The sequence below is a fragment of the Arabidopsis lyrata genome (assembly GCF_000004255.2).
Source record: "Arabidopsis lyrata subsp. lyrata unplaced genomic scaffold ARALYscaffold_3, whole genome shotgun sequence".
NCBI lineage: Eukaryota > Viridiplantae > Streptophyta > Magnoliopsida > Brassicales > Brassicaceae > Arabidopsis > Arabidopsis lyrata.
In genome coordinates this window covers 3,896,784-3,917,738 of record NW_003302553.1, presented here as the reverse complement: position 1 = coordinate 3,917,738, position 20,955 = coordinate 3,896,784, and the positions used below count along the sequence as shown (strand labels likewise).

At 38.4% G+C, this 20,955-nt stretch overlaps 8 protein-coding genes and 1 long non-coding RNA gene across 11 annotated transcripts; 4 read left to right on the top strand and 5 right to left on the bottom strand.

Moving 5' to 3' along the window:
• Positions 1–43: 43 nt before the first annotated feature.
• LOC9320827 (F-box/kelch-repeat protein At5g51250) lies at positions 44–1,968 on the top strand. The gene has a single exon (XM_002884715.2). It carries the CDS (start codon positions 62–64, stop codon positions 1,247–1,249), a length of 1,188 nt encoding a protein of 395 aa, XP_002884761.1. The 5' UTR covers positions 44–61; the 3' UTR covers positions 1,250–1,968.
• LOC9318710 (ras-related protein RABC2b) lies at positions 1,958–3,393 on the top strand. Of its 2 annotated transcripts, none has more exons than XM_021032715.1 (6): positions 1,958–2,199; positions 2,389–2,457; positions 2,546–2,611; positions 2,703–2,824; positions 2,903–3,031; positions 3,101–3,393. In XM_021032715.1, exons 1-6 carry the CDS (start codon positions 2,064–2,066, stop codon positions 3,215–3,217), a joined length of 639 nt encoding a protein of 212 aa, XP_020888374.1. In that variant the 5' UTR covers positions 1,958–2,063; the 3' UTR covers positions 3,218–3,393. The 2 variants fall into 2 exon arrangements, with proteins under 2 accessions (XP_020888374.1, XP_020888375.1); XM_021032716.1 differs by having other exon boundaries at positions 1,961–2,199; positions 3,122–3,393.
• Positions 3,394–3,489: 96 nt separating this feature from the next.
• Positions 3,490–5,472, bottom strand: LOC9318709 (ras-related protein RABE1e). Of its 2 annotated transcripts, none has more exons than XM_002882597.2 (8): positions 5,263–5,472; positions 4,848–4,920; positions 4,643–4,743; positions 4,429–4,494; positions 4,239–4,336; positions 4,087–4,149; positions 3,907–3,999; positions 3,490–3,808 (listed from the first exon to the last, which is right to left on the bottom strand). In XM_002882597.2, the coding sequence occupies exons 1-8, from the start codon at positions 5,333–5,335 to the stop codon at positions 3,719–3,721; spliced, it is 657 nt and encodes a 218-aa protein (XP_002882643.1). In that variant the 5' UTR covers positions 5,336–5,472; the 3' UTR covers positions 3,490–3,718. The 2 variants fall into 2 exon arrangements, with proteins under 2 accessions (XP_002882643.1, XP_020888373.1); XM_021032714.1 differs by having other exon boundaries at positions 4,844–4,920; positions 5,263–5,301.
• A 205-nt stretch (positions 5,473–5,677) lies between these two features.
• LOC110230276 (tankyrase) lies at positions 5,678–7,699 on the bottom strand. Its single transcript, XM_021032717.1, has 6 exons — positions 7,325–7,699; positions 6,574–6,665; positions 6,393–6,471; positions 6,198–6,292; positions 6,020–6,115; positions 5,678–5,946 (listed from the first exon to the last, which is right to left on the bottom strand). Exons 1-6 carry the CDS (start codon positions 7,503–7,505, stop codon positions 5,866–5,868), a joined length of 624 nt encoding a protein of 207 aa, XP_020888376.1. The 5' UTR covers positions 7,506–7,699; the 3' UTR covers positions 5,678–5,865.
• A 310-nt stretch (positions 7,700–8,009) lies between these two features.
• Positions 8,010–11,006, bottom strand: LOC9320826 (serine/threonine protein phosphatase 2A 57 kDa regulatory subunit B' beta isoform). Its single transcript, XM_021032704.1, has 2 exons — positions 9,281–11,006; positions 8,010–8,652 (listed from the first exon to the last, which is right to left on the bottom strand). The coding sequence occupies exons 1-2, from the start codon at positions 10,439–10,441 to the stop codon at positions 8,311–8,313; spliced, it is 1,503 nt and encodes a 500-aa protein (XP_020888363.1). The 5' UTR covers positions 10,442–11,006; the 3' UTR covers positions 8,010–8,310.
• Positions 11,007–12,176: 1,170 nt separating this feature from the next.
• LOC110230277 lies at positions 12,177–14,269 on the bottom strand. Its single transcript, XR_002333391.1, has 4 exons — positions 13,588–14,269; positions 13,431–13,508; positions 13,181–13,253; positions 12,177–12,696 (listed from the first exon to the last, which is right to left on the bottom strand). It is a non-coding gene; the product is annotated as an uncharacterized LOC110230277 (long non-coding RNA).
• Positions 14,270–15,180: 911 nt separating this feature from the next.
• LOC9318708 (auxin-induced protein X15) lies at positions 15,181–17,071 on the top strand. Its single transcript, XM_021032720.1, has one exon. The coding sequence runs from the start codon at positions 16,247–16,249 to the stop codon at positions 16,586–16,588; it is 342 nt and encodes a 113-aa protein (XP_020888379.1). The 5' UTR covers positions 15,181–16,246; the 3' UTR covers positions 16,589–17,071.
• On the bottom strand, positions 16,953–18,147 carry LOC9320825. Its single transcript, XM_002882595.2, has 3 exons — positions 17,858–18,147; positions 17,355–17,433; positions 16,953–17,257 (listed from the first exon to the last, which is right to left on the bottom strand). The coding sequence occupies exons 1-3, from the start codon at positions 18,007–18,009 to the stop codon at positions 17,192–17,194; spliced, it is 297 nt and encodes a 98-aa protein (XP_002882641.1). The 5' UTR covers positions 18,010–18,147; the 3' UTR covers positions 16,953–17,191.
• An 87-nt stretch (positions 18,148–18,234) lies between these two features.
• LOC9318707 lies at positions 18,235–20,915 on the top strand. Its single transcript, XM_002884712.2, has one exon. The coding sequence runs from the start codon at positions 18,401–18,403 to the stop codon at positions 20,732–20,734; it is 2,334 nt and encodes a 777-aa protein (XP_002884758.1). The 5' UTR covers positions 18,235–18,400; the 3' UTR covers positions 20,735–20,915.
• Positions 20,916–20,955: the final 40 nt, after the last annotated feature.

Below are 20,955 nucleotides of genomic sequence, written 5' to 3'. Positions count from 1 at the left end.
AGTCACATAAAAAACCCTAACGTAGTAACGTGTTGTCTTTCTTTGTTGTCGTCTTATTCTTATGAAGAGCAGCAAATCAATGTGGTCCCTCGAAACGAACAAGAAGAGGAAGACAACAACTACGACGGAGAAGAAGAAGTTGTCTCCAAATCCGTCACTTCCGGATGATTTGCTTTTGAGCATCGTCGCACGCGTCTCAAGGTTGTACTATCCAACTCTCTCCCTCGTCTCCAAGAGCTTTCGATCTCTCCTAGCTTCACCGGAGCTTTACAAGGCCAGGTCGCTCTCGGGCCACACTGAGAGTTGTCTCTATGTGTGCTTACAGTGCTGTCCTGGTTATCGCTGGTTCACCCTCTGCCGGAAGCCAGATCAAACCCTATCCAATTACACCACTAAGAAGAAGTCAAGTGGATATGTTTTGGCAACAGTACCGATTCCCAGTTTTCAAAAAGGGAGCTTTTCGAGTCTCGTGGCGGTTGGTTCTGATATCTACAACATTGGGGGATCCAACTACCACGGGCCTTCCTATAGCGTCTCGATTTTGGATTGCCGGTCTCATACGTGGCGTGAGGCTCCAAGATTGCGTGTGGAACAACTGTGTCTTTCTGCTAGTGTCCTTGATCGAAAGATATATGTAGCAGGATGCTACAACGATAGTGATTCAAATTCTTTGAAGAACTTCTTGGAGGTGTTCGACACAAAAACACAAATTTGGGATACTGAGCCCATCGCTTGCAGCGGGAGAATAGACAACTTTCTTTACTCCAAAAGCACTTGTATTGACGGAAAGTTCCACGTGGTGACTGAAAGAGAGGGGGTGATTGCTTACGATTCCAAGAAAGGTAGATGGGACAGGACTGGACAAAGTTTGTATTATCTTATTTATTCAAATTCTTTTTGCGAGATAGAGAATGTTTTGTACTTTGTTTCTGACGGAGAGTTCATGTGGTATGACACCGAGTTAAAAATGTGGAGAGATATGGAGGGTTTGGTAGGACGACTAAGTAGGTTGCCTCCTGACGTTTCTGTTAGATTGGCTGATAATAGTGGAAAGTTAGCGGTTTTGTGGGAGGAGGAAGATTTGCCTTATTGTCGGCCTGGATTCACCGGTATGAAAAAAATTTGGTGTGTGGAGATTGCGCTTGAAAAACGAAAAAGTAAAATTTTGGGGAAAATTGAGTGGTTTGATCATGTGCTCACAGTCCCTGCAGAAAATGATTTGGTGAAGGTTCTTGCTGCTACTGTTTGATGAATGCGTCACTAGCTAGGCTTGAACGTTTGTTTATTTGGGCTTTGTCTCTTGTTTCACTTATTTTGTGACGAAAATGCTTTCATGCACACGTTTGGTTTTGAAGAATGAGGTCTCTTTACATTCGTGTAATTAAACAAAAGAAAAAAACACTTAATTTGGAGAGTATTTGATTCGAATGGTTAATTTTGCAACAGAATGAGGTTTTTTGTTCTAATGTGTTGAAAAAGCCTTTGTTCCAAAACTGGTTGTAACTTGTAATCCATACAAGTGAACTTATAACAACAGATCTTGTGAGCATACTTTGATGTCTCCTTGTTGTAAACAGATCTTCACTATTTTTCCTTCTTCTTCTTTTTTTTTTTTGAATCGCCGCAAACCGCAAAACGTAATCGTAAAACGTAACAGTAGTGAAATATTTGGTTTTATTATTAAAAGCAAGAAAGAAAAAGAAAATAAAACAAGGGAGGGGGAGCGGGAGCAACAAACACGTGGATACAAACAAGACGGGACTTTGGAAGAAACGTTGAAACAGAAACAGATACGTGTCGTGAAGCGAAATGTCGGAGAAAGACGAAGAAGCAAAGAGTTTAATGTCTTTATTTGTTCAAATTCTAGTAAGCGTTTTTCATTATTTTTTCTGCTCTGTAAAGAATAAAGTTTCTTAATTTTGTTTGTATGAATCATAGATTTTCGATTCATTCTTTTACAGAAAAAAATCACTTTTTTTTTTTGTTGGTTAAATTTGAGTTGATCTCTAGTTCTCTACTGTGGTATATTAAGATCGAGGGTTTTAGAGTGAGAGATTGTAGAAATGGGATCTTCTTCTGGGCAAAGTGGTTATGATCTGTCTTTCAAGATCTTGTTGATTGGAGATTCTGGTGTTGGTAAAAGTAGTTTACTTCTCAGCTTCATTTCTAGCTCTGTCGAAGATCTTGCTCCCACCATCGGTAATTTTCTGTTTGATAATGAACTCTTCTTATCAGTCTCAGAGCTAGACCATTGACTGCCCAAACTTCAAATTGAAAAGCTAATAATCTTTCATCACATTGTCGACATGATTTTCCTGTTGATTTTTTTGGCCGTACTTGAGACTCTCTTTTCTTTTTCTGCCTGGTCTCATTAGTTTAACACTGTAGGTGTTGATTTTAAGATCAAACAGATGAAAGTGAGAGGGAAAAGACTCAAACTTACAATCTGGGACACAGGTAAGCTGATGAGTTTTTGAAATGTCTAATTAGTTAGTACAACCACTCATGGTCCATGTGATTTTTTTTGGTTTGTGGTTGTGTATAGCTGGACAAGAAAAGTTCAGGACATTGACAAGTTCTTATTTCAGAGGCTCCCAAGGAATCATTCTCGGTAATAATATGATCATACAACTTCCAGTAGCTGTTATCTTAAAAGCTCCTGAGACTTCTTATACTTATGGGTTTTCTTGGTGATGATGCAGTTTATGATGTGACGAAAAGAGAGACATTTATGAACTTAGCAGATGTTTGGGCTAAAGAGATTGAGCTATATTCGACTAACCATGACTGCATTAAGATGCTTGTTGGCAACAAAGTTGATAGAGTGAGTGAGTACTAGTAGTAACACTTACTTGTAATCAAATCAACTTGAGATCGGTTTCACTGATAGTTATCACTGCAGGAATCTGAGAGGAAGGTTAGCCAGGAAGAAGGAATGGCTCTAGCGAAAGACCTCAAGTGTTTGTTTCATGAATGTAGCGCAAGAACCAGAGACAACGTGAACTGGTGCTTCGAAGAGCTTGCTTTGAAGGTAAGAAAGAATCTTGATGGTCGCTTTTCACTTTCAAAACCTGTCGAAACTGAGGAAAGTAAATAACAGGGTAGTTGCAAAATGAAACAGATAATGGAGGTACCTAGTCTTTTGGAAGAAGGATCAAGCTCTGTGAAGAGAAAACCGGATTACCGATCTCATCAAGGCCGGTGTTGCAGCTCGTGAGTCACCTTGTTAAGCCCGGGTCGGAAGTAGCCTCTTTTGTGTGTAAATTTCTCAAGCAGCTTAGCTTCTCTGTAAATTTATCAATTCCTTGGATCTTTCTTCTTCTTACCTCGGCTGAGATTGTGTAATAAGTTCCCCATTATATAGGAAAAAAAGCAAGACACTTTATGTTCTTATCTCGTGTTTACTTTTGGTCCGATCCTATATCTCTGTCACAAAACACACTCAAATGAAAGAGATAAATCTCAAATTTCGAGCCTTGAAGCCGTAGCTTACACACACAACATCTGCATTGCATTAATTTAAAGTCTAAACACTTAAACATTGTCTACCATTTCCAGTACAGTATTTGGCCATGGAGATATAGCACAATAGACATAAAATCACACACAGCCCATCAATTTAGTCTATCCTCCTACTAATAAGAACATAGGACGATCTCTTGAATGATGCGGAGAAGATTAAAGACGGTAAGAGATTAGAAACAGGTGCAGAGAACTTCTAAACATAACTGCAGCAAGCTGATTTCTCAGTTGTAGAAGACGATGACGCTTTGTTAGCATCTTTTTTGGTGATCTTGATCCCTTGGGGCTGCAAAGCAACAAAGACAGTATTTGATTTCCTCAGCAATATATACAGTTTCATAATCCGAGTATCAAGTAAGTAGTAGATTCCATATGCCTCTTTACCTCGGCTTTTGTATCGCTTTCTGTGAGTCTTTGTTTGATGTCTTTCGCGATAGAAAGGAAAACCTGCTCGACATTCTGGTTTGTTTTTGCACTCTGCAACAGTTTCCAATCATATTTAAGAACATGAAATCTTTAAACAAACAAATAAATGAGGAGACAAACATGAAATATATTTCTCACCGTTTCAAAGAATTTGATTCCATACTCATCAGCGAGAGCTTGTCCCTTTGATGTTGGGACAGCCTGTAGAATAATAAGATGCAGCATCAGTATACTACGAGATGTAAGCAAAACATGATCAAGATTGTGAACAGAGTACACAGGAAAATTACCCTTTTGCTTTCGTCCATGTCGGCTTTGTTACCAACCAATATTTTGTTGACACTGTCGGACGCATGCTGCTCAATGTTTTTCATCCAGTTCCTAATGTCTGGAGATTTGTGTTAGTTCCCACAAACAAGTGACTTTTGAAGTTCTTGTTGAAATATTGTTCCTGGTAGAAAGAAAAGCCAGAAGACATACTGTTGAAAGATGACTCATCTGTTACATCATAGACGAGTAATATACCCATAGCTCCTCTGTAATATGCTGCAAGAGAAAAATGGACGAGAAAAGTTTCAAAGAAATGACATCTGATCATTTAGTAACAAAAAAGAAAGTAAATAAATAGACGTGGAGTGTAACTTTCCCTATCACTTGCAAGTAAACATGGTTTCAGAGCAGAAAGAAGTATAACCTGTAGTTATAGTTCTAAAACGTTCTTGTCCAGCAGTGTCCCAAATCTGCAATTTGATACGCTTGCCATCAAGTTCGACTGTTCTTATCTTGAAATCGATCCTGGAAAACATGAAACATACTTATTATACCCAACTTTTCAACAATCTTAGAAAGACAAAACAGAAGATACAGGCATATGAAGAGAGAGAGAGAGAGAGACATACCCAATGGTAGTAATGAAACTCGTGGTAAAAGTATCATCTGAGAAACGCAGTAACAAGCAACTTTTTCCCACACCTACACACACACACATAAGCACGAAATGAAAAAAAGGAGAACAGTTACTTAACACCAAAAATATGAATTAACATGGAAAATGATGACTACTTCATCTGAACTACTGCTTGTTGTATAGTCAAGTTAAAAAAAAAATGGTTCCTTAGTTCTTCTCTAAAGTTTCCAATTGCGCCATATCTTCCAAAAAGGAACTGAATCGATACTACAAATTTAAACAGAGTGGTATAGCTTTATTCATTTACTCTGTCGATTAGAAATTCAAAAACCCTAATTCTCAGATAAAAATGCAACAGTTTCGTTTGTTCATTACTTAGCTAGAGAGATAAAAAGGCAGAGACTTACCGCTATCGCCGATGAGGAGGAGCTTGATGAGGTAATCATAGTCTGAACGAGCTCTTGCCGGCGCAACCGCCATCACAGAAGATAATAGCTACGTCCTCTTTCTAAACACAAACTAAAACCGAGAGCTCATGCTATTTTCCCCGGAAAATCTCTTCTCGCCGGAGAAACAAAGAAATTTTCCTGGAGACAGCCAAAAAGGCACTGCTTGCTGCTATCAAGTTCAAAGCTGCTCATTGGTTGGTGGATCATATGTTATTACTTTTTACTGTTTTAGTCTTTTATTTCTCAATTATTCACACTTCAATCCTCCAACTTTTTAAATCGCTCAATTTTCCTTCTTGTTTGAGACGACGTTTAAAATTGATTCCAGTCTTCTTACAAAACTTCTACTTCATGAATACTTTTTACCAATCCAAAAAAAAAAAAGACTTGTATATTTGTAGTACTCAAATCTGGTAATAATTTCATGGAGTCAAACAGACACGGAAATTCTTAATTCGATAGGTATCAGATTTGAAACCTTTTGTAAATGAAACCACCAAAAATGGAATTAAGAAAAAGTTAACATTTTACTACTACTTCACTGGCAGATTTGCAGCATCACTAGGAGATTATTGAGTTGTTTATAGCTTCTTCCAGGATCCTCCTAGCATCAGTGTTTAAATCAGCTAACTCATCTGGTGTCTGCATTATCACAACCTTAGTTATTATCGTTTATTCAAAAGCCAAAGATGAAAGTGTTTTCAAATGTTTTTACCTTTCCATAGGAGTTTTTTGTAGTCGGTGAAGCCCCTGAACCCAGTAAAAAACTAATCACATCAACATGCTCACCTCTTGCTGCATGATGCAGAGGCTGTGAACAAGAAACACTTTGTGATGAATCACAGTATAGAGGGAGAGAGGGATTGAGGCATTTGAAGATGGAGAATACTTACAGTGTCACCTTCTATATCAGCTGTTTCGATCATTCTCTTCACACATTCGGGACCACTAGCTCGGCTAAAAAGAAGCTGTACTATTTCTAAGTATCCTGCGAGCCCAAGTTCAACAAAGAGAACATAAGCCATAGAATGTGACCATGCCGTGAGACAGAATTACCACAAGAATGGTAGGACCATGACCAACTTTACCTCCAGCACAAGCATCATGTAGAGGAATTGCTTCGTCTTCATCTTTGACTTCCATATCAGCTCCTCTTTCTAAGAGCAGCTGTAGTGAAAATCAATAAAACGATTGATGATATTTACAGATACATTAGACATCAGAGTCGATGGAAATGACAAAGCAACAAGGAGCAAAAGCAAAAGCAACCTGAACACAAGGTAGGTGACCATATAGACACGCCAAGTGAAGTGCCGAGTCATTATCCTCAAGTGGCTCATCGACTCTCCCATTCAAATTGTCTGTCAAAATCAGAAAAGGAACATTATTGTCGTCAGAACATTTTCCTCTCAAAAACAGAATTACAATGCAAATCTGATAAAGTTGACTTCTGCCAGTAGAAAGATAAGCTCATTTAATCTAATTTTCATCAGTTAGTAAGAGGATGCAAATCTTATATCAGGTCCATCACAGCCTCAAGCAACAAAGAAAAAACAAAGATAGACAGGAATACAAATAGGCATAAACTAGAGTTCTCTCTTATACTTGCTAAGTGGAACTAACTAGATTGAGCAAACAACAAAGAAACCAGTGAGGTTGCTAAGATGGGAATCAAATGGAAGATGAAGCCCTTAAGGTGGCTTACGAGGAAGAGAAGGAAGATGAGACAAAGATCAAACTAGAGGTATCTTTTGCAATGATTGTGGGAAGATTTTGTGGAGACAAGTAAACTCTTTTAGAGTGCTCTGGTTCTGAAGATGGCAAATCTAGTGGTTCCATTAAAAGTTCGAGGCTTTACGCTCTGACCAGCTAATCAAGCAATACGCAATTGAAGATGAAATTGAAATTGAAGTTTCAACAACAAAAAAAACAAAAAACTAATCGTAGGTTTCTCCGCGAACGAACGACAACTTCAAAATATTCGTTAAAAGCAGCTCACTACAAGAAGTAAGGAAAGTACCGATGGCGGTGCGCAAGGCGGAAACGTCACCGGTCTGAGCTGCGGTGGCCAAGTCACGGAGGTGAGAGGGAAGCTCGGGATCGCTGTCGTAGTCAACACCGTTTTCCTCAAAGAGAGTGTTATCTCCGTCAACATCTTCTTCTTCATTCAAACCATTGCCTCCTCCTCTTGGAACAGCCATTGTAGTCTCCTTTTGTCTCTCTCTCTTTTTTTCTCTCCACCGCCGTGGAATGATTTTTTTTTATTAACAACAAGTAAACAACTAATCGCCGCCGTGCAATAAGAAACCTCAGTTAAATTTAGGTTTTCTCGTGGTGAATTGCCATTTAACTAATTTAACTATAACTCGGTATATTCTCTCGGTCTATGTTTTCGGTCCAATAGCTCTCAACTTATTTCGTTAACCAATTTGGTCAATAAAGAAGACGATATTGTGTTGTGTTACCTTGAAAACTCTCTTCGTATCGGAAATTGAGGAATCAAAAACATTGTCTATCGCAACTGTGTTTCAGGATCATTGTCACACTACAGATAAATCATGTGGATATCGACTGTTACATTGTCGTTGAAGACTAGTTTCCTCATATATACAAATTCAAAGTTTTGATACAAATAACACAAAAAGTAGGATATGAATTGATCAATACATGAAAACTAAATTGGATTTTGAGATGGCTAATAATAATAACACATGCTACAAACATCCACAGTATATATAATTAAACATTTTACAAAATTTTAAAGTGCCGTCCACGAACAAAATTAGACAGAAGATCACAAACACATTTCTTAGTACTACAAACATATTCTCTGATAGTAATAGCTCACTTCTCTCTCTCTCTCTACTTCTCTGAGCAATCAGATTTTGAACCCATGATTCTCAAAACAACAAACAAATCCAAGTTCCAAGAGAAAATTAACAGTAAACGATTTGATTAAATGAGAACAAAAAAAAAAGTGAAAGAATAATACCCTCTTTGATCGATCTAGGAAGTGATCATATGATCTTCTTCTTCTTCTCCTCCTCCATCTCGTTCCGCTGCTGCTTCTGCTAATCTCTTCCATTTATATTGCCGTTGTTCTTCTACTTCTTTGGATTTCAATTGTTTCTCTTCATACTGTCTTTGGCATTCTTCAAAGAGCTCAGGATCCATTTCCATGAACATTTTCTTGATATTTGTGGTTAGACCATGGACTGCTTGGTTCCAGTGAGACTGTATGTTCTTTTCCAATGCAGGGTATATGATTGGAAGGATCACACTTCGGTTCTGTGCGATTAGACCCACAATGTGCTCGTTGTTCCACAAGAACAGTGCTCGTTCTGCAACCTGTATCGGATTTATGAGATATAAAAATATGAGCATAAGGCAAAACCCACATAGAATTATGGGAAAGTTTGAGCTGATCCACAAAGACATAACGAGAAACTTGTGTAGTTGCTAGAAATCAGTAAGCAGCAGTGTCAATACATTCAGAGAGTTAATTCACTCCATGAAGTTTGAAACGACTGAATCATGGAAAATGAAGATAATCTAAGAATCCAAGAATTTAATCAGAGCAGTAGCTATCAACAGCATGAGATAACCCATCAACTTAACGAGAGTTAATACCAACAACATCATAATAATAATGTTGTGAATGAAATTCAACAGTGTGGCAAAAATGAACAAAGAGGCAAAGCAAAGAGAAAAAAAAAAAAAAAACAATTTGCACCATAAACTTGATGGATCAGGGGATGAATCAGACCAGAGTTAAAAGAACTTGACTTGAAGGTGATAGGCATACAAGACACTAGCACGCAACACGGAATATAAAAGGCATCAATATGCTTAAAATATATCGTGACTTGGGCAGAGAACGCTAAATAACAAAATCTCCATATATAAGGTGATATGCATATATAAGGCCTCCATGGGGGTAGTAGAAAGAAACACCATTGCAAACACGATTACTAACCTGAAAGTGAGAGCTAGTGAGGCAGCGACCGATCTGTTGGAATAATGGAACCATGCAACGCTGGAACTCGACAGGCTGTGTTGCCTCGAGAACTTCTTCAAGTTCTCCAAGGAAGAGATTCTCCTTCGCGCAGTTTGTCACGGGCCAATACTTTAACAATCCCCTGATTACTGTATCTGCAAGCTTATAATCTTTTTCCACAAACTGAACGATGCAATAAGATAACTGCTGATGATATACAACGATTGGTTTTGGCTTATGCAATGGTATCAACACCCTGATTAAGAATAGCTTGTGCTCCTCCTTCATAGGCAACGCAAACCCGTTTATGATACTACCTAGAATCTCCAAGAGTTCCCCAATCCCACTGTGTCTCTCTGTCTCATAAATAAACCTATAGAATATGTTGTTGATTGCTTTCCTAATAAAGGGTCTGTGGACCATAAACTTCCCATAAATCCTATGAAGAATCGTTTTCAAATACTCCCTCTCTCTCGGGTCCTCAGAATCAAACAAGTCAAGCAACTTTAACACAAAAGAATGGTCGATATACCGTTTGGCCACCTTTGTATCCGTGTCAGTTGAAACAACATATCTCAGTAGCAACTCGTAAACTAGCTGTAAATGAGGCCAAGAAGGTTCCAAATAGGGTTCCTCTTCCTCAGGATCTGCAGGTTCTTGACCCGTATTCTCGTGTGATGCTGGAGGGAGAGACCGGAATATATTAACAGAAATCATCTTAATCATTTCTTCCTGACACGATTCCGAGACCTTACTAGATCCAGACTGTATAAAATCCACCAGCTCCAACAACGTTTGCCTCTTAATCTCCTTCTCTCTCGCGTTCTTAATCGTGTCAGTGAAATCGAATAGGAAACAGCAATTCTGAAGTTTCCTCAAGAACAAAGTTTGCCTCTCTGAAACCGGCACATCTCTAAACAACGGGAGTGGCTCCACGGAGCCGATAGGCGGAGGTGGTGGAGTTGCAGCCACTGGCAACGGAGACGAATTAACCAATGCACCACGAGAAGCGTGACTAACGACCACATTGGAGCCAGGACCTGACCTATTATCAGGCAGACCAATCCCATAACTAGAAGGTTCATTAGCTTCGGATTTAGAGGGCTTTCGATGCCCACCTTTCATGATTTTCTTAAACATGGCTTACGCAACTAAGAGCAAAGGACCTCAAACTAAACCCTAAGTTTCCGAGCTGAGGAGATTTACACTAGCAGAGGAGCTCAAAATTGAATCAGCATCTCAAAAAGCCTGAGAATTCAGATTCAAATCCTAAGATTTCACAGATAGCTTCCACTATGCCTCTCTCGGATCAAGCTCCTCATTTTCGTAATCCCGAGGATAAGGATTTGGAGAAAAAGAGCGAGATACCGGAATGTTGTCGGAGATCTGAGGTGATGAAAATCAGAGCATTGAACTAATCGAAGAGATCTTCTCGGAGTATGCGGTGGTTGATCGGACGGCTAAGATTTTCCGGCGATCAAATCAGGAAGAGAGCGAGAAAGAGAGAGAGGAGCAGAGATGGGAACAAAGGGACTAAAATCAAAATGGATACGGAGAAAAATAATTACAATTTGAGTGCCGATGGATTTTTATTTATTTATTATTTGTCCACTTTTTTTTGTTTAATACTACTCTATTTTTTCCACTAACAAAAATTGAAGGTGGGTTTGGATGATTTAATTATTTTCCTCGTTAATCTTTAGGTTAAAGTGTGGTTTCGCACGAATGTGGATTCTGATAGAAGGACGAGTAACTTTAGACTGGAGACGACAAAAAAGAATAACATTAGATTGGTACAAGGCTTTGGATGCTTTAGGGATTATTCGTTAGGCCGTAGCTTTTGAATTTGGTTATGAATTCAGTAAGGAAGACTGGAAGAGTTTGCTGATTACAAAATGGTTTATCATCATCTCTAAGTACAAAACAAGCAACTTCTTGATTAAGAAGATAATGACGAAATTCAAGAAACTCTTACATTTGATTTACTATATGTTAAGTAATCTAAGTTTTTTTTTTTTTTCAACCACTACAAGGTGGGTTAGTGGTAGGACGGATTTCGTGGTTGAGGTGGTAATCCCAATACGCCCGGGTTCGATTCCCCCTTGCTACATACTAGTGGCCACCAGGGAATTTACATGCGGACTTGCTCTGGCGCCCGAGACCGTAGACCGTTACCTGGCCATGACCCACCCTCGGGTATGCGTCCGTGCCGTAAGGGTTCGGTCTCTAGTTTGGACCACCTCGGTGGGGCCAGGACACTCGGTTATCAAAAAAAAAAAAAAAGTAATCCAAGTTTTGAATATTTAAGTACTCTCCCAAGTGTCAGTCAATAAACTGGTCATTCACACTTTGATCACCCAAAATTCCTTGGATTGTTAATGAAACTAGAGTAACTAGGAAAATTTTATTAGTGGGCCAATTTTTTGTATTTTTCCTGTAGCCTATATAACTTCATGATCTGCCTGCCATGTCCATGTGAATGTCCAATATAAAAACTTTTGCTTACTTAATGTTTTTCATCAACATCTAACAATTCACATTCTGTTTTTTTTTTAACTAACTTTTTTTGAGAAGTGACATAACATTTTTTTTATGTCACAAAAAAAAAAAAAATAGTAACGGCCTAGCTAAAGATATAAATAGTCTAAAATGGACTAGCTAAAGATGATAAAAGAGAGAAAAATAATCTTGACCTGGAATGCTGTTCTCTTCACAGAAATTAAGGGCCATCGTATCCATTGACGTAAGACCTCTTGAAGCCAAATCTTGAAATGTTATGTGCTCAAATGTCATGTTACTATCTTATGAATGGCAGTCATAAACACCATCGACTTTTGTTCATTTCACCACTACCTCCGCATTAACTGATAACATGTACAAGAGATCTTAGGTTAGCTCTAAGGACCAGTTACTAATGGGAAAGAGAAGTATATGAATTCTAAGTTAGTTTAAGTTGGTGCGGTAAGAAACAACACTAAGAGGGAGTAAGAGAGTTTTACTGTTGTCTATAGCTCAAAGGGCTGCAGATGCATCAGATGATAAGAGTGGATTTTCCAAGCGTTGCACCGACGCCACCAAATATTACCACTCTTCCCTTATCTAGATGCCGGGTGGCTCGTTGACGATTGTAAGGCTCCCCGACATATCTGTAGAAATTCTGCAGCACATGATGGAGATAACAATGCCTTTGAAATCATATAACATCAACTAGCTTAGGCATGTCTTCTCTGATCCTCCTTTTAGCGCTCAGTGCTTGTATATATGTTCCTTCCACGTTGCTTCATAGGGACACCGAGGATGAGGAAAAGCTCAACTGGTTTTTGTCGGGAGAATTCCAAATACATTTCTTCTCTCTCACACTGGTTCGTTCAGAATTCAACGACGGCATCAAGAACCTGTTTTATATCAGATAAACTCTGTTAGCTGATTAAGAGAAAGAAAAAAATACGACCAGTGGCTGAAAAATGGATGTGTGTCTTTGTATGTTTCTCCTACAGGAACATCAAGTTCACATTGAGGGGCAAGAGCAGCAACCTGTAATGGTTAACGGATGCAGACAGAGGAATACATGAACATGTTGAGAAGAAAGAATGAAAAAACTCACACTAAATATCTATTATGCTAGAGGAGGATCCATCAGGGAAAGTGCAGAAACACAAAGATAAAAAAAAAGCAGCTAATGGAGTGAAGCAAGTCTTAGCCAATAGCCAGGTAAGTGAAGAATAGAAGCAAGTCTCAGCCAGGTAAGAATCATAATCAAGACGGTAACTTCAAAAAACCAGAAGATATGTGTTCCCAACATAGGATGGATTCTAGTAACAAGTCCCAAGGTTCCTATTCAAACAAATAAATCGAGGATGAAAGATTCAAGAACAATACCTCCAAGATTTTGATAGGGAGAGTTTGTCTTTCCAGAAGCTTATATTCCGTAAATGTTTTCAACTATTGTTCCCTAGAAAAAAAAACACATTTTAGAGACCTCATTAAGTAGTACTTGTAGCACAGACTCTGAATTAACAACAAACTTTGGAAATGCTCCAACTCCAAGGAGCTAGATCACAGAGAAGCTCTCCCTTTTTTCTGAAAAAAACGGCTGCAATGACAACTTAAGAGACTTTATCAAAATCACCTGAAAGCTGTGAGAGAATGCTATGAGTAGAGCAGTGTCTTTCTCTGCTATCATCTGGAACTTCATCAAGTTCACAGTCTGAAGAGAGGAACACACTCGTTAAAGAGAGGATACAGAGAAAACCAATCATGGAAAGTCACAAGACAAAGGAGATTACCTAGAGACAAAAAGGGTAACGATTTTTCTTCTTCCATTCTGCTACAGAGCAAGAGAAGAGTAAACAAAAGAGACACTCATTAATCATCAATGTTTCTGCAATCGTTTATGTTGGATCAGGGACAATGCAACTAATAATCAAGAATCATCATCCCAGTGTCTAAAAAAAAAAAATCCAAATCTTTATTTCTTCTAGTCCTCGAAAGTTGGCACTGGAACGATTCAACTTAAGCAATTGTTCGAGAACAAAGCGAGACAGCAACAATTTAGAGCACAAATTAACAAAGAACCTGAGGAGAAGAAACGCAATCTCTGAATCGGGCTTCCTCGTTCTTCTTCCGACAGACGCGGCGGCTCCTCCTCTTTGTCGGGCGGTTAACTCGCTGGTTGCCTTAAAAAAAAAATCTAATAATAATAATTAAAAATAAAATTTGCGTCGATTAAACCGGTCGGTTCGCGGCAAAAATCTACCGGTATGGTATGAAGACCGGAAAAATTCGATTCAATTATTTATCTCATGGGGTTTATTATATACTCTTAGTCTTTCGTGTCTGTCTACTACAAAGTCAAGCTTAATCAAATTATGCTTTTTGGACCAACAACATTATCTTTTGTCTTTTACGTTGTAACGCATGTATATTTTTTTTTTGTTTTAATGTTAACGCATGTATATTTATTACAATAGCCATGAAGAAAACTTCATTATATAATAAGCGTTTTTTTAGATGTTTAAATTTAACTTTTTCTGTATTAAAATATATACCATTTAGTTTATATTGTTTCCTTAGTTTATCAAAGTTAGACTCTCTTCTTTCGTTTAAAAAAAAAAAAAAAAAAAAAAAAGACTCTCTTCTTCTTCTTCTTTTTTTTTTCTTTTTTTCTGCTTCCAATTTTTTGTAAACCTTTTTTGTAAACTTTTGAAAATATTGGAGATTTAATTAGAGGAACTGAATTATTCTTCTACTTCCTCCTATAGTCTATGGTCTCCCATGCATCACTACACTACTCTAGTGATACTAAAATGTCAGAAGAGATATTATTTTTTTACTTTACTACGAGATTTCAAAATGACGATTTCCTCTATATAAGTAAGTCCTCTTGGAACCACTTATGCATCATCACATCTACCAAAACTTCAAATTAATTATACCAAATTAAGATGTGGAAACGACTAGCGTCATCTGTGAGGAACAACACTACCTTCTCCATTCGTCGCCGTATCCACCAGGCGCCTACACTTTTCGACACTACTCCCCCTTCATCCCCGGACACCACTCCCCCTTCATCCCCCGACAAATGAGGAATTAGTATCACTAGACTTAATTAATGTTTTTTTTTTCTTTTTCTTTCTTTCTTTGGTAGAATGAACCTTAATTAATATTATTTAATAGGTTTTTGATAGACAATTGATGCAATTATTTAAATCTAAATCATAATATATTAAGATATATAAGATCATATCATTATCATTGGATTATGAGTGTTAGTTCAAATATTGTTCAAAACTATTGATACTTGGAGAGGATCATTGATAGCCTTTATATTTATCATCTTTTTTTTTCTAGAAGAATAATATTAAATTATGTGTCAGATGTTAGAAGAGCATACTAAAAGTATCTCTATCAATGATTTTTTGGTGTATATCTTGTATCTACATTAGTATCTAAAGGGTATCTAAAATATAGTTGAGAAACTCATCTCAAAATTTTTAATCAATATTTAAATTTTAAAGAATCAAGTTGTATTGTATTAACCAATCGCATAAATCATAAAGTTCTGTACTTATGTAATGGATGGATGTTATTGACAACAAAAATAAGTGTACAAAATTTCATAAAAGTATGTTGGATTGGCATAAATCATTCTCATTCTACCATAAATTAAGAGTCCTCACACTTATTTTCTAAAATCTAAAACAATAGTATTATACTTTTAATTCAGTGATTACATTACATAAGTACGGAACAGTGTTAGAAAGTTTGAACAAGCATTTAATGATTCCGTACAGACCGGACCACGAGGTAGTTGACATTGTTATACGGTAATACTCTATACTCTAGATAATGACAATTTCTTCATATTTTATGTGTCAGTACATCTCCATTACAACTACAAGTATTTATCGTTGACCAATGTAATATACTATATACAACAAAGCCAACAAGTAATGTAATTCTTCAAGATGTCTAGATTTTAGTGAAAACCTAAACAATCAAAGTCCTTTTGTTTTGGTAATTTTACTTGTGCCATACACTTTGTAGTGAAAACCTAAATAATTAAAGTCCTTCAAGATGTCTACCCTTTGATGAATTAGTATATCAGATTCTTAACAAAGATAAAAGATTGAAGCAGAGAGATCAACTGTCTTAATTACAAAGGAAAGAGGTGTGAAGTTACACTTTTTGGGCTGTAGAAGCGTGTTTTTGTGAGGCCCCACTATTCTCAGGAGAGCAAAGAAAGAGAACAGCTGATACACAAATGGGGAATTGCATTAAATGTTGTAATCAAGAGATTTCTCAGAAATTTCCTAGCCATGAATGTTGACGTCAGCGTTGAGTATATAAAATCCAGACTCTCTAACCCAAAACAATGCAACAACTCCACCAAAGAAGAAGAAGCAAAGAACACCAACCAGAGCTTTACTTCTTCTACTGTTGACAATGAGCAAAAAGCTGAAGATGTTCATGAGAAAGATACAAACTTGCTGCTTATTCACTAGATTCTCCAAAAGGGTAGGGAATTGTGGTGAGTTCGAGGAAGAGTGTAATGCTGGATCAATGATTCCAAGTGATGTGAAGGAAGGGCATGTAGCAGTGATTGCGGTTAAGGGAGAGAGAATTAAGAGGTTTGTTTTGGAGCTTGAAGAGTTGAACAAACCTGAGTTCTTGAGGCTGCTCGAACAGACCAAAGAGGAGTTCGGGTTTCAACCGAGAGGACCTCTGACCATTCCATGCCAGCCGGAAGAAGTACAGAAGATTCTACAAGGAAGTAGAGAGTCTTGATTTTTGATTTGTAGAGCAACATTGTTAGATGAAATTCTTTTCTTACAAGAATTTACCATTCTTTCTCTTATTACATAAAAAGCATGTTATATATGTATTATGCTGGTGATAGTTCATTGTTACCTCTGAACAATTATTTGGATGAGGGGTTTTCATAAGCAGCTTGATTCCACAACATTATTGCAGCTTCATTGGTTGCATTTGCTCCCTCGGTTATTAAGCAATTTGTCTATTGTAAGCGACATTTGGGTACACAACTGAACCAGTACTAATCAGGACCCAGTTATTCATTAGTAACTATTTCAGATTTTAGCAAGCACTGGATAACACACAGCATTGGTTACCAAATACAACCGGAAAGTGGTAATGGTGATCACATCTGATAGATTCTAGTTCTGCGCTTAAGAGATGGTTTCAAGAATGCCATAAGAAATTCAACCAGAGGAGATGAAACAGCAAATAGTTGAGACTGATGGATACAAACTTAAAATCCAAAAGTAGTACAAAGAACAGAACAGAAGAGATAAAGCTAGATTCCATAGAAGTTCCACAAGTTTTTGGTTTCTCTCTTCAGATTCACAAGGCGGCGCAACACAGACACTTTTATGGGAAGTAGACAGGCCAGTTGTAATAGTACGAGTCCCTGACTTCTTTGGGTATCTTATTCCACTGAGTAACAAAGAGAAGAATCAATTAAACTTGTGAGCAATGTTATCATTAGTTACATAAAGAAAAATAGATTCAGTTCTTAGGCAAAAGTAAGAACCTTGAATTCATAAGGCTGCTTCTTTGCCCTTGCTTTTTTCCAGTGGTACTGCTCAAACAGCATCCACTTATCATGATAACTGCCATATAAGAGAACCATACAAAAGACCAGACTTTGGTTCAGCCACAGCACTTATCAGAGAGAAACATCCTTATCTGATCTACAAGACCTTCTTAAACTAGAGTTGATCACACTATCTATCGTGAATCCAATCATTTCGTCAAACAAGTAAAGAAACAAACAAAGAGAGACAATGAAGTTACACTCTCCATAGGAGGACCAAACACTCCTTCAACTATTAGATGATATTGAAACCTGAGGTTTTAGCTAAGTCTATGATAGCTAACCAATCTAATGTAGCAGCAAAAGAAGAACTTAAACAGTCAATCCAAAAGAATCAAGATGAAACCTAATTCTCGCTGGAACAAATCAGAGAACCAGAAACCCAATTCGGAACCCAGACATTGGCATTCAGTGAGAAATCAAGAGAGAGCGAGAATTACTTGAACTGGTTAGAGAGCTGCCACATGTAAGGATTGACCCAGGTGAGAACAGAGAAAGCAGCAGAACCAATCCATATATTCACAAACCGATCTGCATCAGCATGTGGCACTCCTGGATCTCCCCTGTATGCATTTCCAAAGTACTTCTCCATTTTCACTCGCTCTCTCGTCGCTCTTTGTGTTTATTATCTTCTTCTCCGAAGATTTCGCTTCTGGATAACAACAAAGAGACTAAACTTCTGTTTGGTAACAGTGATAATAATATCCTGGAATGTTTTTGTAAATAAAATAAAACTTAGGGGTCAGTTTAGAAATAATTGTTTCTTCGCTTAGGGCCATATCTTTCGAATATCCAACAATTCGATCCTCGAAGAGAGGACGCCAAAACGACACGAAACCCATCGTTTTAGTTACGTGGCCCATTTCTTTGGGAAGAACCAGAAATGGCAAACACACTAATAAAGAAGATCTGTGATTCTTCCTTTTGATTCATCGTCGTCTTCCCCAAAATTAGGGTTTTCTGGGAATTAGGTTGATTAAATTATGCGAGGCGGTGGTAGGAGAAGATCTAACGGTGGTGGTGGTTCTGGGAAAAGCAAGGCTAGATCTCCAGGACAAAGCACGAGAACCAATCATAATTCCGCGGCGGGATCTTCCTCCGGTGGTCGTCGCCGACGTCAGAATAATACTACTTTGTTTGTCGAAGGAGGTATTCTCTCCGATTACCGAAAAGATCCTAACTTTTCTACGCCATCTCGTGGAGGAAGCTCTTCGGGAAAGGGATTGAAATATGGAAGCACAGATCGCGTAAAAGCTTCTGCTTCCATGAGTGGTCCAAGGAAATGCAGTGGTAATACTTATGTGTATCAGTATCCTTCCATTGATTTTGAGCAAGGGTTAGAGCGAAAAGCAGGCGTTGACAGGGATCAAATGGATGGTTCAATTCCTATTGTGTTGGGGAAGTCAGAGGCGACTCAAGTTGTTGCATTTCTGGATCAAACGCCTTCGTCATCGAAAGGGATTAAGGTAAGTTATGATTACGAATACGAACCGAGTTTTGTTTTGGGTGATGATTCCCATAGAGGATTGGGATTTTGTGATGATTCTGATGCTACACCAAGTGGTAGCCTTTCTATTCCAAAGGCATTGGGAGATCAAGGTGGTTCATTTTCCCCTGAGGAGGAAGTTGATGCTGTTGAGGAGTCTGGTGGAAATGACGATGAAGTGATGCCTGATGTTGTGAAAACACCGAAAAGGAGGAATTCAGGTTTCATTTCTATAGGAGGGATGAAGTTATACACTGAAGATATATCTGGTGAAGAGAGTGATGGAGAAGAAGAGATGGATGATGATGAATCTGGAGATGAGGGCAGCAATGGATTTTCTGAATCATCTGAGAGTGACAGCTCGGAAGACATGTTTGGAAGTAATTCCGAGATTGATGATGCTGTTGCAAAGGATTACTTGGAAGGTATTGGTGGCAGTGAGATTATGTTGGATGCTCATTGGTTGGCAGAACAGTCATTGGATAAATTGGATTTGTCAAGTGATGACAGTTCTTCAAGTGATTCTTCTGATCGAAAAACAAGAAAGTTGACTGGTATTGGTCTGCGAAAAGCTTCAATGGAATATGGTAAGAAGAAGACGACAAGAAGTCGTTTCTCGGGGCATGGTAAGTCTACTAATCCATTGACAATGGATGATCTTATGTTTGTGAAGGATCCAAGAAGTCTTTCAGGGAAGAAGAACAAGAAGAAAGAGGTGGCTAAGTTTCCCCACTCTTGGCCTTCAGGGGCACCAAAGAGTAAGAATTCCCGTAATTTTCCTGGTGAGAAAAAGAAACACCGCAAAGAATACATTGCTTTGAAGCGCCGTGAGAGAATGCTGCAGCGTGGTGTTGATCTTGCTGATATTAACTCTCAATTAGAGAGTTTTGTTCTGGAGAACGTGGACATGCACTGTTTCCAGCGTATGCATAATCGAGATTGCTCTCAGGTAAGACGATTAGCAGATGTATACCGCTTGTCAAGTAGCTGCAATGGTTCTGGTAAGAAAAGCTTTGTGACAGTGACTCGAACATATCAGACATGTATGCCATCTGCCAGCGATAAACTTCGCATTGAGAAGCTAATAGGAGCAGGAGATGAGGATTATGATTTTGCTGTCAGTGGAGAGGTAAAAGGGAAATCTGGAAGTTTAGATAGGAAGAAAGCAAAAGATTCAGCCAAAAAGCGAACTACCAGAGAAGAACAGGAGAGAAATAAAAGCAATGGGAAGAAGAGTTCATATGCTGATCAACCTGTATCGTTTGTGTCTAGTGGCATAATCGATTCTGAGATAGCTGTTGGAAAAACCTTAGGTGAAAAAGATGCAAAACAGGTAGCTGAATCTACTCCGGGAACCTCTAATGGAGCAGACATCGGAGCATTTGAGGTACATACCAGAGGTTTTGGATCCAAAATGATGGCAAAAATGGGATTCATAGATGGAGGCGGTCTAGGAAAGGATGGTAAGGGGATAGCACAGCCAATAGAAGCTGTTCAGCGTCCAAAATCACTTGGGTTAGGTCTGGATTTCAACATTGACACTGAAGACCCAACTCCGTCAAGCAATAACAATGCTAAACGCAACAGATCGTCTTCCTCTGGGAAACATGTGAAACGCATCTCTCATGAAAATGGTGCCTCTGGTTCAGGAGGAATTAGAGACAAAAGATTGGGAGCCTTTGAGCAGCACACAACAGGCTTTGGGTCGAGGATGATGGCGAGAATGGGTTTCGTAGAAGGCTCGGGTTTGGGAAGAGAGTCACAAGGCATAGTCAATCCGCTGGTCGCTGTCAGGCGTCCTAGAGCACGTGGAATAGGCGCTGAAGGCTAAAGATTTAAGTATTTAACGGTCAAGGTTTGAACAAGAACAGTAATATATCGTTTTAAGTATGTTCATCTTCAATCTTCAACATCTGGCCTTTGTTCAATTTATGTTTCAAGACTTGGGAGCAGCTTTGTTGTTATCTTGACATCAATGTTGTTGATTAATAAAGTTTGTTTGAAAACCACCATTGATGCAGAAAGAAAAACATCCTCAGCTTCGAATCTATC

Bases quoted from the DNA above. Each gene is read 5' to 3' on its own strand.
- LOC9320827 (XM_002884715.2), top strand. From the start codon at position 62: ATGAAGAGCAGCAAATCAATGTGGTCCCTCGAAACGAACAAGAAGAGG.
- LOC9318710 (XM_021032715.1), top strand. From the start codon at position 2,064: ATGGGATCTTCTTCTGGGCAAAGTGGTTATGATCTGTCTTTCAAGATC. The intron at 2,612-2,702 runs GTAATAATATGA...GTGATGATGCAG, and splicing joins CTCCCAAGGAATCATTCTCG to TTTATGATGTGACGAAAAGA. The intron at 2,825-2,902 runs GTGAGTGAGTAC...TTATCACTGCAG, and splicing joins TTGGCAACAAAGTTGATAGA to GAATCTGAGAGGAAGGTTAG.
- LOC9318709 (XM_002882597.2), bottom strand. From the start codon at position 5,335: ATGGCGGTTGCGCCGGCAAGAGCTCGTTCAGACTATGATTACCTCATC. The intron at 4,921-5,262 runs GTAAGTCTCTGC...GTGTGTGTGTAG, and splicing joins CCTCCTCATCGGCGATAGCG to GTGTGGGAAAAAGTTGCTTG. The intron at 4,000-4,086 runs GTGAGAAATATA...AAACTGTTGCAG, and splicing joins GAATCAAATTCTTTGAAACG to AGTGCAAAAACAAACCAGAA.
- LOC110230276 (XM_021032717.1), bottom strand. From the start codon at position 7,505: ATGGCTGTTCCAAGAGGAGGAGGCAATGGTTTGAATGAAGAAGAAGAT. The intron at 6,472-6,573 runs GTTGCTTTTGCT...TTTTCACTACAG, and splicing joins GTCACCTACCTTGTGTTCAG to CTGCTCTTAGAAAGAGGAGC. The intron at 6,116-6,197 runs GTAAGTATTCTC...TCTTGTTCACAG, and splicing joins CTGATATAGAAGGTGACACT to CCTCTGCATCATGCAGCAAG.
- LOC9320826 (XM_021032704.1), bottom strand. From the start codon at position 10,441: ATGTTTAAGAAAATCATGAAAGGTGGGCATCGAAAGCCCTCTAAATCC. The intron at 8,653-9,280 runs GTTAGTAATCGT...AATCCGATACAG, and splicing joins TCACTAGCTCTCACTTTCAG to GTTGCAGAACGAGCACTGTT.
- LOC9318708 (XM_021032720.1), top strand. From the start codon at position 16,247: ATGAGCAAAAAGCTGAAGATGTTCATGAGAAAGATACAAACTTGCTGC.
- LOC9320825 (XM_002882595.2), bottom strand. From the start codon at position 18,009: ATGGAGAAGTACTTTGGAAATGCATACAGGGGAGATCCAGGAGTGCCA. The intron at 17,434-17,857 runs GTAATTCTCGCT...CTTATATGGCAG, and splicing joins CAGCTCTCTAACCAGTTCAA to TTATCATGATAAGTGGATGC. The intron at 17,258-17,354 runs GTTCTTACTTTT...TTTGTTACTCAG, and splicing joins AGCAGCCTTATGAATTCAAG to TGGAATAAGATACCCAAAGA.
- LOC9318707 (XM_002884712.2), top strand. From the start codon at position 18,401: ATGCGAGGCGGTGGTAGGAGAAGATCTAACGGTGGTGGTGGTTCTGGG.